The 13557-nt window shown below is 34.8% G+C and overlaps 1 protein-coding gene across 1 annotated transcript in view; it reads right to left on the bottom strand.

The window, feature by feature from the left end:
- Nucleotides 1–1768: 1768 nt before the first annotated feature.
- Nucleotides 1769–13557, bottom strand: part of PCDH11X (protocadherin 11 X-linked) — a 523932-nt gene continuing 512143 nt past the window's right edge. Inside the window, exon 8 of the mRNA XM_082377049.1 lies at nucleotides 1769–12278. Coding sequence (XP_082233175.1) covers nucleotides 12193–12278 — 86 coding nt within the window. The 3' untranslated portion in view covers nucleotides 1769–12192. The remainder of the gene's footprint in view (nucleotides 12279–13557) is intronic.

The following is a 13557-nucleotide window of genomic DNA, read 5'->3' as shown; positions in this document are numbered from 1 at the left end:
CTCAGTTATTCTGCTATTGATCCCTTCTAGAGAATTTTTATTTTCATTTATAGCATTGTTCATCATTGTTTGTTTGCTCTTTAGTTGTTCTAGGTCCTTGTTAAACATTTCTTTTATTTTCTCCATCCTATTTCCAACATTTTGGATCATCTTTACTATCATTTCTCTGAATTCTTTTTCAGGTAGACTGTCTATTTCCTCTTCATTGTATGGTCTGTTGGGCTTTTTCCTTGCTCCTTTATCTGCTGTGTGTTTCTCTGTCTTCTCATTTTGCTTAACTTACTGTGTTTGGGGATTTCTTTTTGCCGGCTGCATGTTCGTAGTTCCCCTTGGTTTTGGTGTCTGCTCCAAGTGGGTAAGCTTGATTCAGTGGGTTGTGTAGGCTTCCTGGTGGAGGGGAGTGCTGCCTGTGTTCTGGTGGATGAGGCTGGATCTTTTCTTTCTGGTGGGCAAGGCCGCATCTGGTGGTGTATTTGGGGGTGTCTGTGACCTTATTATGATTTAAGGCAGCCTCTCTGTTAATGGGTGGGGCTGTGTTTCTGTCTTGCTAGTTGTTTGACATAGGGTGTCCAGCCCTGTAGCTTGGTGGTCGTTGAGTGGAGCTTGGTCTTAACATTAAGATCGAGATCTCTGGAAGAGCTTTCACCATTTGATATTATGTGGAGCTGGGAGGTCTCTGGTGGACCAATGTCCTGAACTTGGTTCTCCCACCTGAGAGGCACAGGCCTGACACTGGCCAGAGCACCAAGACCCTGTCAGGCACATAGCTCAGAAGAAAAGTGAGAAAAAAGAAAGAAGGAAGGAAAAAATGAAATAAAAAGAAATAAAGTTATTGAAAAGAACATTTTAAATTATTTTTAAAAATTACAAAGTATTTTAAAAAAAGAAAAAAAAAATGGAAAGAAAGAAGAGAGCCACCAAATCAAAAAACAAATCCACCAATGATATCAAGCTCTAAAAACCAAAATTTAAAAAAAAAAAAAAAAAAGGTCAGTCAGAACCCTAGGACAAATGGTAAAAACAAAGCTATACAGACAAAATCACACAAAGAAGCCTACACATACGCATACACACTCACACAAAGAGAAAAAGAAAAAAATATATATATCCATATATTAACAAATAAAAGGAAGAGAGTAACCAAATCAGTAAACAAATCTATCAATCTAAGATAAACATAAAACCAGTAACCAGTCAGTCACATACAGCAAACCGCAAGTCTCCAGTTGCTCCCATAGTCCACCACCTCTAATTTTGAGATGATTCGTTGTCTATTCAGGTATTCCACAGATGCATCATACATCAAGTTGATTGTGGATATTTAATCTGCTGCTCCTGAGGCTGCTGGGAGAAATCTCCCTTTCTCTTCTTTGTTCGCACAGCTCCTGGGTGTCAGCTTTGGTTTGGCCCCATCTCTACATGTAGGTTGCCTGAGGGCGTTTGTTCCTGCCCAGACAGGACGAGGTTAAAGGAGCAGCTGTTTCAGTGGCTCTGGCTCACTCAGGCCAGGGGGTGGAGGGGGAGGGCGGGGTATGGAATGCGGGGCGTGCTTGCGGCGGCAGAGGCCAGCGTGATGTTACAACAGCCTGAGGTGCACCCTGTGTTCTCCCAGGGAAGTTGTCCCTGGATCATGGGACCCTGGCAGTGGCGGGCTGCACAGGCTCTCAGCAGGGGTGGTGTGGATAGTGACCTGTGCTTGCACACAGGCTTCTTGGTGGCTGCAGCAGCAGCCTCAGCATTTCATGCCCGTCTCTGGTGTCCGTGCTGATAGCCGCAGCTCATGCCCATCTCTGGAGCTTGTTTAGGCAGTGCTGTGAATCCCCTCTCCTCACGCGCCCAGAAACAATGGTCTCTTGCCTCCTAGGCAGTTCCAGACATTTTCCCAGACTCCGTCCCAGCTAGCTGTGGTGCACTAGCCACCTTCAGGCTGTGTTCACACAGCCAACCCCAGTCCTATTCCTGGGGTCTGACCTCCAAAGACAGACCCTCAGCTCCCAGCCCCCACAAATCCCAGTGGGTGTGCAGACAAGCCTCTCAGGCTGGTGAGTGCTGGTCAGCACCAATCCTCTGTGCGGGAATCTCTCCGCTTTGCCTTCTGCACCCCTTTTGCTGTGCTCTCCTTCATGGCTCCGAAGTTTCCCTCTCCCCCCACCACCACCTCCTGTCTCCACAAGTGAAGGGGCTTCCTAGTGTGTGGAAACTTTTCCTCCTTCACAGTTCCCTCCCCAAGGTGCAGGTCCCATCCTTATTCTTTTGTCTCTGTTTTTTCTTTTTTCTTTTGCCCTACCCAGGTACATGGGGATTTTCTTGCCTTTTAGGAAGTCTGAGGTCTTCTGCCAGCATTCAGTAGGTGTTCTATATGAGTTGTTCCACATATAGATGTATTTCTGATGTATTTGTGGGGAGGAAGGTGATCTCCACGTCTTAGTCCTCTGCCATCTTGAAGGTCTCTCCTCATTTTCTTGATGTTATGTTTGATATTGTTCCTGTGGCTTCCAGTATCCCATTGACTCAATTTTTCTCTTACATCATACTGCTCTTTCTCAATCTTCTTTGTTGATTTCTTCTCACCTCCACCACCTCTAAAGGTTGGAATGTCTTTGGAATAAGTTCTCAGAACTTTTCCCTGCTCTATCTATACTTATTCCCTAGGTGATATCATCCATCTTCATGGCTTTAAATTCCATCTATATACTCAACTTCAAGCCAAAGCAACTTGCCTAAAATCCAGCCTGGTATATCTAAGTGCCTAGTTAACATCTTTTTTGCATGTGAAAGTGGCATCACAAATCCAATATGTCCCTCTCCCCTGGAAATTTCTTTTAACCCCAAACCTGGTTCTTCCACAGTCTTTACCATTTCAATTTAAAAAATACTTCTATTTCCTTAGGTCAAAAAATTGGACTACGATTGATGCTTCCATCATTCTTAAAATTGCATATCTGATATATTAGGAAATTTTCTGGCTTTATCTTCAAAACATACCTACAATCTGATGACTATCCTCTACATATACTGCTACTATCCTGCTATAAACCATAATTCATCTGAATTATTGCTATACTTTCTAACTAGTCTTCTTGTTTTGCTCTAGTCCCATTCAGTCTGTTCTCCAAAGAGTAATCAGAGTGATCATCTTGAAATAAACATTAGATCTTGCCACTTATCGGCTCAAGACCCTCCTTTGGGAGTTATCCTAGCCTCACATATTCATGTTGATAAAGATAGTTTGTCCCAGGAGTCACTGCTGAAACCAGCTTGCAGTTGTGTCAACACTTAAAGAAGCAATCATATCACACCACCTCCTCAGAGACCCCTGTGACAGTTAGCCAGAATCCCCTTCTCAAAGGCCAGAGTCTCAAGCCCAGAGAACCCTCCTCTGTGTTCATAGACCTAAGGACCAACTGAAATGCACCTCCTTCTTAGAGGGTTCTAGTTCTGTACAAAATGTAGTAAGCCCAGTCTAGCCTATGTTTATCACTGATTAGGACTAAAATCTCTGGAAAATATTTAAAAAGCAACTACCTGAAATATAACCAAAAAAGAGGGAAGATGGTGGAAAGGAGTCAAAACATGGAGAAGCAGGGGGCTTCCCTGGTAGTCCAGTGGCTAAGAATTCACCTTCCAATGCAGGGGATGTGGGTTCAATGCCCGGTCGGGGAACTAAGATCCCACATGCCACAGGGCAACTAAGCCCACATGCCACAACTACTGAGCCCATGTGCTCTGGAGTCCACACACTCCACAACTTGTGAGCCCCCCATGCACCACAACTAGAAAGAAGCCCATGTGCCTCAATGAAAGATCCCATGTGCCACAACTAAAACCCGACGTAGCCAAAAATAATAAATAAATAAGTAAGTAAGTAAGTAAGTAAAAATTAAAAAAAAAACAAACATGGAGAAGCAACCTATTCTGGGATGAGATTCCCCCTACATTTTGTCCTTTTTGTCTCATGGATTTGCCCATAGGGTCCCAGTTGCAAAGCTGAGCAAAGGTTTGGAGCTGGCAGCTAAATCTCCAGTAGAAACTGTGTCTTTCTGGCCAGAGGAACAAGAAAAGTGTCAGAGAATGTGAGGGAAGTCCTAGAAACATAAATTTAAATAAACAGACTCCCTAACTCTGTGTATGAATCCACAGAAGTCCCAGGCTCACCCCTGAGCTACACAAGCTGGAGATAGACTCAAAGCAGATTAGCAAAGGGCCTTGAGAACTGAACTATGATATCCAGGCATAATGCTTAGATATTGTGAGTTTGGTGTCAGACCACTACAATAAAGCAAGTCACATGAACTTTTTGGTTTCCCAGTGCACATAAAAGTTAAGATCACGGGATTTCCCTGGTGGTGCAGTGGTTAAGAATCCGCCTGCAAATGCAGGAGATACAGGTTCAATCCCTGGTCTGGGAAGATCCCACATGCCGCAGAGCAACTAAGCCCGTGTGCCACAACTACTGAGCCTGCACTCTAGAGCCCGTGAGCCACAACTACTGAGCCCACGTGCCACAACTACTGAAGCCCGTGCACCTAGATCCCATGCTCTGCAACAAGAGAAGCCACCAAAATGAGAAGCCCGTGCACCACAACAAAGAGTAGCCCCTGCTCGATGCAGCTAGAGAAAACCCGCGTGTAGCAACAAAGACCCAATGCAACCAAAAATAAATAAATAAAAATAAAATAAAACAATTTAAAAAAAGTTATCTTCACACAATAGTCTAGTCTATTGTGTGTGATAATAGCATTATGTCTAAAAAAAAGTATATATCTTAATTAAAATGTAGTTTATTGCTAAAAAATGCTAACCATAATCTGAGCCTTCAGTGAGCCAGAATTTTTGCAATAATAACATCAGAGACCACTAATCACAGATCACCATAATAAATATAATAATAATGAAAAAGCTTAAAATATTGCAAGAATTGCCAAAATGTGACACAGAGATGTTGGAAAAATTGTGCTGATGGACTTGCTTGAGGCAGAGTTGCCACAAACCTTCAATTTGTAAAAATTGCAATATCCATGAAACACAATAAAGTAAAGAACAATAAAAAGAAGTACCTCTGTAAACTCCAGCCTAAGCCTCAACTAACTCTTGAAGCATGCATGTACTGGATTAACCAAAACATCATAGCAAAGCCTTTTCAAAATGAGATTTTTTTTAAAAAAATTAAGATTAGAACAACTGCCTGCTAAACAAACAAATGAAAAATCAGCATTATTCAGAGAATTCAATTAGGACCCAGGATTTCTACCACATAAAATTTGAAATTAAAAAGACTTAAGAAATTATGACCAATTCTAAATACTTTAGAAAAGAAAATGAGCAGATGCCAATACTGAGATGATTTAGGTATTGGAATTATCAAAGATTTTAAAGTGGCTAATACAACTATATACTTGCTCCATGACATAAATGAAAAGGTAGAAGTTCTATTTCTTTCACAGAAGTAGAAACAATACAAAATATCCAAATGAAAATTATAGGACTGAAAATGCAATACCTAAAATAAAAAATAAACAATTCATTTAATGTGATCAATGACAGAATGGAGATGATAGAAGAGACTTGAAGATAAATAGACTTGAAGATAAATCAATGGAAATTATCCAATCTGAAGAACAGAGAGAAAAAATGTTATAAAAAGAATGAATAAAACCTCAGAAAACAATGGGACAATCTCAAAAGTTTTTAAATATATGCCATTGGAGTCTCAGAAGAAGAAGAGAAAAAGATCAATGCAGAAAAAAATATTTGAAGATGTAAGGGCCAAAAACTTCCACATTTGATGAAAGACATAAAATTACAGATTCAAAAAGCTCAGCAGACCCTCAATCACAATAAACTCAAAGGAAACAATGCCCAGGCACATCATAATTAAACTACTAAAAACAGACTAGAATAAATACTTTTGAAAACAGCTAGAGAAAAACAATGCATTAAAATCAGGGGAACAATGATTCAAATTACCACTGATTTTTTATTAAAATCATGGAAGCCAGAAGACAATGGGGCTGCATCTTAAAGGGATGAAAGAAAATAACCACTAATCTAAAATTTTATGTATATGGATAATCTCTTTCAGGATGAAGGATAAGCAAAGACATCATCAGATAAAGGGAAACTCAGAGAAGTCATTGATGGTAGACATGCTCTAAAAAATGCTAAACGAAAATTTTCAGCTAAAAGGCAATGATATAAACTTGAATTTATTAATTCTCTTTCTCAGAAGAATACATTTTTAAAGATTATGTTTCATTATTATAAGTAATAAGAGGTTTGTCTGAAGGCCGGTAGAGAGTATATTCAGGAACGAAGGAAGAGCAAGAAAAATAGTGAATATATCAGTAAATATAAAATCTTATTTTCTTTTAAATTCTTTAAAATATGTATGCTCACTGAAATCAACTTGTATAGATTTAACCCTTATGACAACTGTAATGAGAAGTCTAATGGGGGAGAGTAAAAGAAATCTATATGGTTGTAAAGCTTCTACATTTTTACTGAAGTAGTAAAATATAACTGAGTAGAATGTGAAAGGTTAGGTATGTATATTATAAAGCCTAGAGCAAGCACTAAGAAATAATACAAAAGATATAGCCAAAAGTCAATAGGTAATTTAAACTGGAATATGAAAACAATACTCAAAGAATACAAAGAAGGCAAGGAAAGGAGGAAAGACGAGCACAAAAGAGAAGAGACAAACAGAAAAAAAGTAATATAATGGTAGAATTAAATACAATTATATCAATAAATACATCAAAATAAATAGGTGCAACACATTTATTAAGATATTGTCAGGTTGGATTTAAAAAAAAAAAGACTCAACTATATTCTGTCAGCAAGAAACCTACTTTAACCATAAGGATATAGATAAGTTAAAAGTTGAAGGATGAAAAAAGATATGCTATGCAAACAATAATTAAAGGGAAATTGGAATGACCACATTACTATCAGAAAAGATAGACTTCAGAATAAAGAATACAACCATGGGTAAAGAGAGAAATTATATAATGATAAAAGGATCAATTCATAAAGAAGACTTAACAATCTTACAAGTATATGTTTTATGTAACAGAGCTTTGAAATACATGAAACAAAAAGGAATAGAAATGGAGAGAGAAATGAACAAAACATTTCTAAATAATACATGGGCCAAAAAGGAAGTTTCAAGGGGAATTGGAAAAATTTTTGTTGAATGAAAATAAAATCACAACATGCCACAATTTGTAAGATGTAGCTAAAGCAGTGGTTAAGAAACGATTACATTAAATACCACAAATTAGAAAATAAGACAGTCCTCAATTCCATGTTATAAATTTCCACCTTAAGAAATGAGAAGAGTAAATTATACCTAAATCAAGCATAAAGAAGGAAATAACAAAGAAAATAGAAATCAACAAAATTGAAAACAAAAATCATAGAAAAAAACAATGAAACCAAAAGCTGGTTATTTGAAAGCCCCAAAGTGGGTGAAAATTTTAAAAAGCACAGGATATAGTAAATAATACATTATCTTGTAAAGATACTTTTGCTTCTGGCAAAGTAAATCTATGGACAAGATAATCAGAGTTTGAGCTATTTTCTATTTTCACGTGGACAATTTGATTTTAGTTCATTCTATTTCTGTAGAATTGATGAAAATCACTATAATTATACAAGCCAAGTGACGGATGAGTCATGATCATGGAAACTATTGGTTATCAAACTGTATGGTCTAGTACTGTGTAGCAGAGAATTAGAAACAAAATTTGAAAACTAAAGGATCTCATTCTATAACATTAAAAAAATATATCTTAAAGCATATTTGGTTGGGAAAATAAGTATTAGTAGTGCTTTCCTAATATGGAGTTGGAGCTGTCAGAGGCCCAATTTGAGCCCCTTGAAAAATTCAGATTGTGTTAAAGATAAATCTCCACAATCTACAAGTCTACATGTATTCCAAACAGATGACATTTGTGGTCTTCATTTTTTCTAAATAATAAGATGTTATGTATATAATATTCACAAATGAATAATAGATCTGAAACTCTTGAAAATATCTGGAAAGTCATTGCAAATAAATATGATTTGAGATTTAATAAAAAAAGAGATGATAGCTGTGAAAGCCTTGGTCACACATGCTTTGGTGACTAAAACGATGATCAAACTGCCTCTCTGTAACCATAATAGAGTCTTTACATAAAAAGTCTCAAAAGGTAATGGGGAAAAGAAAATGCCATATATACTTCATCAGGGAAAAATTTTTAAACAAAACTATAAACATATTTACTTATAATATTTTGTTTGTTTTGTCCCTCTCACCATTGCATTGGGAACTTTTTCAATATAAACTTTCGTCTAAAAATGAAATTTACTCTGGATATGTCTGCGAACACTCACACTGCAATAGCAGAGCCCCTATTAAATTTATCAGGCTTTGTAGAAAGTTGGATGTTTGTACTGATTAGAATCTGGCTTGTTGCCCCAGGAACCTACGTCCATGAAATGGCATCTGTCTGTCAATTTTCCCCTCAGTAAATAAATTATTAAATGAATTATGACAGTAAGTGAATGTAGAGAACCAACATTGGGAAAGCAAGAGAAAAGCTATGAACCCCTTTCTAAACATAAAGTCATAAAATTTTGTTCTCTGGTGTCATTTTCTCACTAGTCAAAATATGTCACATTGCACTAAAAAATGAAATTTACATAGCTATCATTTCCATTGAAGTCCCTTATGCAGACAACACAAGGTAATTTGATGCCATTCTAGGTGGATAATATGAATAATTTATGACAAATCTCATGGGGCCTAATCTTGTCTTATTCAAGGTTAAGAATTCCTTTCTCCCTTCCTTCCAGGTTTATTGACCTGATTATCTGAAGAACCACTGGGTCTTAGTGATTAGTACAAAAAATAACAACATCTATCATTATTTCACAAACTGTTATTAAAAAATCAACAAAAGCCAGATCTGGTAAACATTTTATCACTTGAATGCAGTTGTATGCCAGAAGAATTATTTCCTTTTCTAACAACACACTGGTTTTATTATGTTCTGAAAGTGCCCTAAATGTGCAGAAAGTACTTGGCAAATTCCTAAAAGTTGCCTTATTTTACTAATATTTTTTTCTAAATGAATAATTCATCATTATCAAAGGATAGGAGACACTGAAAGTTTATTAAAGCTCCAAGATATGGATTACTTACCATTTAAATATCACAACAAACCTCTAAATAAAATATTATTTTTAAAAAATCAGGAAATTATATTTGCCTTCGCAGATACACTTTTGGGATTATCTGGCCATTTTTACTTTATGATTATCTGCGGTTAGGGATAATCAAGAGTTTACTCTATTTTGACACTTTTGTCTTAGCAGGCAGCAAAACTTAGTAGTAATTATTCCACACTCTTAAACTAGTTGAAACTACTAGTACTATCAAATGTGTTAAATCAGAATAACTAAAAAAAAGAAAAAAAAGAAAAAAGAAAAACTAGTAGGTAGGGAAGAGATCTGGCTTTGGGTGATAGAAGCATGTTGGAAGTGGTGGCAAGTGTACCTCAGCGGAAGGTTAGATGAACTTTATTCAATATCATATTAAAAACATGAAAATCCTTATTCAACTAGGTCAAAAGACAATTATATTAAAATCGAGTAAACAGAACACACCTCATGTAGTAAACCAGTCTGTCAGGAGTGGGTTAGTCAAAGCTTAGCTGTCTAGTATATGAAATAAGAACAGGCTTTTGCATAAGAGAGGAAAGAGACAGAAACAAAGAACAGAAGAAAAAAAGAAAGCAAAAGTGTATGACCAGGGCTGTAAGCCAAAGTGATCTGATGGTTGTTCAATATTAATTAAACACATTAGGCAATGAGCTAAACCTCTGCAGTATTCACAGCCAATAACAGTTTCATAGTCTCCTTAACCAGTCATTATTGCCTTTAAATTTAGCGTGAGCAAGGAGCAGAAAAAAAGTTTAACAAAAATTACATGTATAGATTAGAACTCCCTAAACATTGAAATATATTTTTCAAATTCATATTGAGTATTCCCTATGTGTCTTTCCTGAAAGAAAGTTAGAATAACATTCTATTTCAATATTGTAAGTAATAAAAAAATCTGTTTGAAAGCTAGTATAAAAGATCCATAATTCAGGTACTGACACATTTGGGAGCCATGCCAACTGCAACCAATGCAGGGCGCATATCTTTTGTTCTAATGTTGACTAAATTTCTAAAAATCTAAAAGAATAATATCAATTTGGCAGCTATGTGCCTGGTATGACATTAGCACTATAATAGAAAAAAACACAAATAATAATTATTAATACTTTGGAAATACCAACTCATACAAAATGCAAACACTAATATTTACTTGCTTTTCACAATTCAACTAACTCTATTCGTTATATTCTAGTAGGAGTTTATTTATTGTTACCTTTCTTTCAACAAATCATTAATTTGTCTACAGATGGCATTTATCCCATGCATAATGCACATTACACCATCACTCAGAAAAGGACTACAACAGCTAAAAACAATACCTCTGACTATCAGCTGCCCACCTCTGTCATTGCTAAAATCAATGAGATGCATTTACGTGAAATGAAGTAATCGTCCAGTATACTAAAGCTATAATTATGAGATGATGTTAAAAAAAAATGCCACTAAAGTGGCTTGGATCCTGAAAACACAATAAATTATGTACAACTTTTATTTATAGTGAACAAAGATTTAGTTACCAGAATAAATAGAAGCACCAGGTTTAATGTTCTCAAAGAGAAATAGGCACTAATAAAGAAAAAACCCAGAGGAATCAACTTTCTAATTATTTCCATTCTCAATTAAGCCCAGATCTTCTTTTAAACATATGCCTGCTTTTTCCTCTCTTCTTAATTGAATATACTGGAGTTTTATACACTAAATATTGATAAGTTTACTTAAGAAAACACACACACACACACAATCAACAGCATACCTGTGGCTTTTAATTGGTTAGAAAACATGAGAAATATTTTGAATTCAATTCACTTGGGAAGCTTCATTATACGTATATTCAACACAGCACAGTAAGAAATAAAAACAAAAACAATGTTTACTTTCCTATAAGCACATATTAAACCAATTATTCCAATCATACAAAGTGTAAAATAACTATGGCTATTTAGTCTTCCCTAATAATATAAAGCTTTGGAAATAATTTTTCCTAGTAAGTGAATTGCAAAATGTCAATATTTTAATTGCAAAATTTGGAATTTGTGCCATTTCACTTATTAGTTAAAACACACATCCAGCATAAATTGTGTCTTGTAATTCACATTTTCATGATTGCTATTCAGCTAAGTATCTAAATAGACCAAACACACCTCTCATTGTAGTTATAAACATAACACATTCTTTTTCTTTTCTAAAATTCCATACAATTTAGCTTTAAAGTCACTAAAATGTTTCTATTGGAAATGTTTTCAAGTTGTCTATACTGTATCTTCTTGATTATTTTAATGCAAATAAATGCTGACTTGTATTTTAGAATACTTCAAATTTAATTTCATACTTTTTGAGTCAAGAAAATACTATTTCTTTTTTTATAAAATAAATTTAATATTCAGATAAGACAATCGATACATTTGTATTTTCATTAAGGGACTAGTAGTTTAATTCATATTAAGAAGTAGAAATTAAGTTTTGTTAGTCAGTGACAAAAAGGTACATTAATGTAATGAAGTAAAGTCCATGATCTCTTGGAAATTATTTTAAAAGATAAAATGATAAGCATACATATGTTCACCCATATGAGGTAAATCATCTCTTGTAGGAAGTTAAGTGGTCCTCCTCTGATGAAGATGCACTGTGAATGGGTAATTATTAGTGAGTTATAGAACTTTCACTCAATACCATATGCTTCAGAGAAAAAACAAAAGTTAAAATAGTATAAAGTTCTGAAGAGTACTACATTTCATTCCAAAGCCCTTGCTTATGAAAAAAAACATTTTTTTCCTCTTCAATCTAGCGCTATTGATCAGAACTGAGATTTGATATTAAAATAAATGATAACAAAGTATACACTGTACCCAAAGATAAATGCTGAGAACTATAATATAATTGCCTTCTGGAAATCAATTTTTCAATTTGGAGGCCATTGGATTTGGCTGAGCATAAAAATTCCAGTGTGATTGTTTATGTCATTCTTTGGGTAAGAATTTCATCCTAGGACTCAAGACTTGAGGTGACATTGGTACAGCCATGTGACTCTTGTTGGTTTATAGTGGTTGATTGTCTTGGAAAGCTGTAACCTTTTAAAATAAAAAAAAAAATAATGATTCTGTGAAACAGTTGGTGATATCTTTACTTCTTGCTCAACTCATAATCAATGTGCACATGCAAATGTCATAAATCTGTAAACAAGCATTTGTGTCAGGTTCACTTAATAGTTAATAACAAAGATATTGGAATCAGATGTACCACTGGTTCCATCATGTTCTAATGGTATAACTTGGCAACCTATTTAACTTCTGTAAGCCTTCATTTAACAACCTTTAAATTTGAGATATTAAATTCTGTTCCATATGTTTGATTTTGAGAATAAAATCTTAGTGCCTTGAACACAGTAAACACCTGATAAAAGGCATTGATATCATTATTAATTAGTAATTAGTAGCAATATTAAAACATTTAGTTTGCCATATTTCTAAATTTTCCACTGTGATTACCTCTTGATTCATTCTATCATGGTATATTAAGAGAATATGAATTGAGAGACCATAAATAACTAAACCCACCAGACCTACTTTGCAGTAAGACCTTTCTTAGAAAAGTATGTGCATCAATGTTTGATTTCCCTCAAAGAGAGATAGATAGCAATAGAATTTGTTGTGTTCTTGAGAAAATGATAAATATATATAGATCCAAATGTTACCAAGTTCTTCTTAATAAATTCTGGGTTGTTTATACTGTAGGAAATAATCAAAGATTATTTATTATAACTTTTGTGAATTTCTCTGTGAAACAATAATAAATTAACTTGGAGACCTGAATTAGGAAAAATAAAACTAGATTTCAACAACAACAAAGAACCAAGCCAGGGGTAAAAAGAATGTTCAAACCGAATATATGATTACCCACAATTGGCACCTTATATTGAACACCTCTTAACTAGGTCATCTATAAATAAAAAGAACTAATGAAAGTGATGTTGGCTGGTTAAATTTTTGTAGGCACAAAGATTAATTTTTAAAACATTGAAATTTAGGTAGAGTTTTCTGATCAATATCCCTAAATCTGTTTTAAGTTTTGTCATATCATGTCTATTCCAAACAAAAAACAATGATTCATTAAATAAGAAAAAGTAACTATATTGAATACATAGTGATAGCTTAATAAAAATTCATTTTAAAAAGTTGGTCTTTGGAATTTTTATAGAAGAGAAAATATTGTTCAAAAAATGTTTTAAATTGTCATTGTTTAGTTGTTTCAAGTATTACATTACTTTTCAGGAATATAAAAAGGTTATCCAAGAAGAAGATGGAAACAAGTAGGACACTGAAAAGTGATAATATCTAATGTGACTGAATG

Source organism: Balaenoptera borealis, assembly GCF_965194805.1.
Source record: "Balaenoptera borealis genome assembly, chromosome: X".
NCBI classification, from domain to species: Eukaryota; Metazoa; Chordata; class Mammalia; order Artiodactyla; family Balaenopteridae; genus Balaenoptera; species Balaenoptera borealis.
Note: the sequence above shows the minus strand (reverse complement) of the source record. Positions and strands in the feature narration are given on the sequence as shown.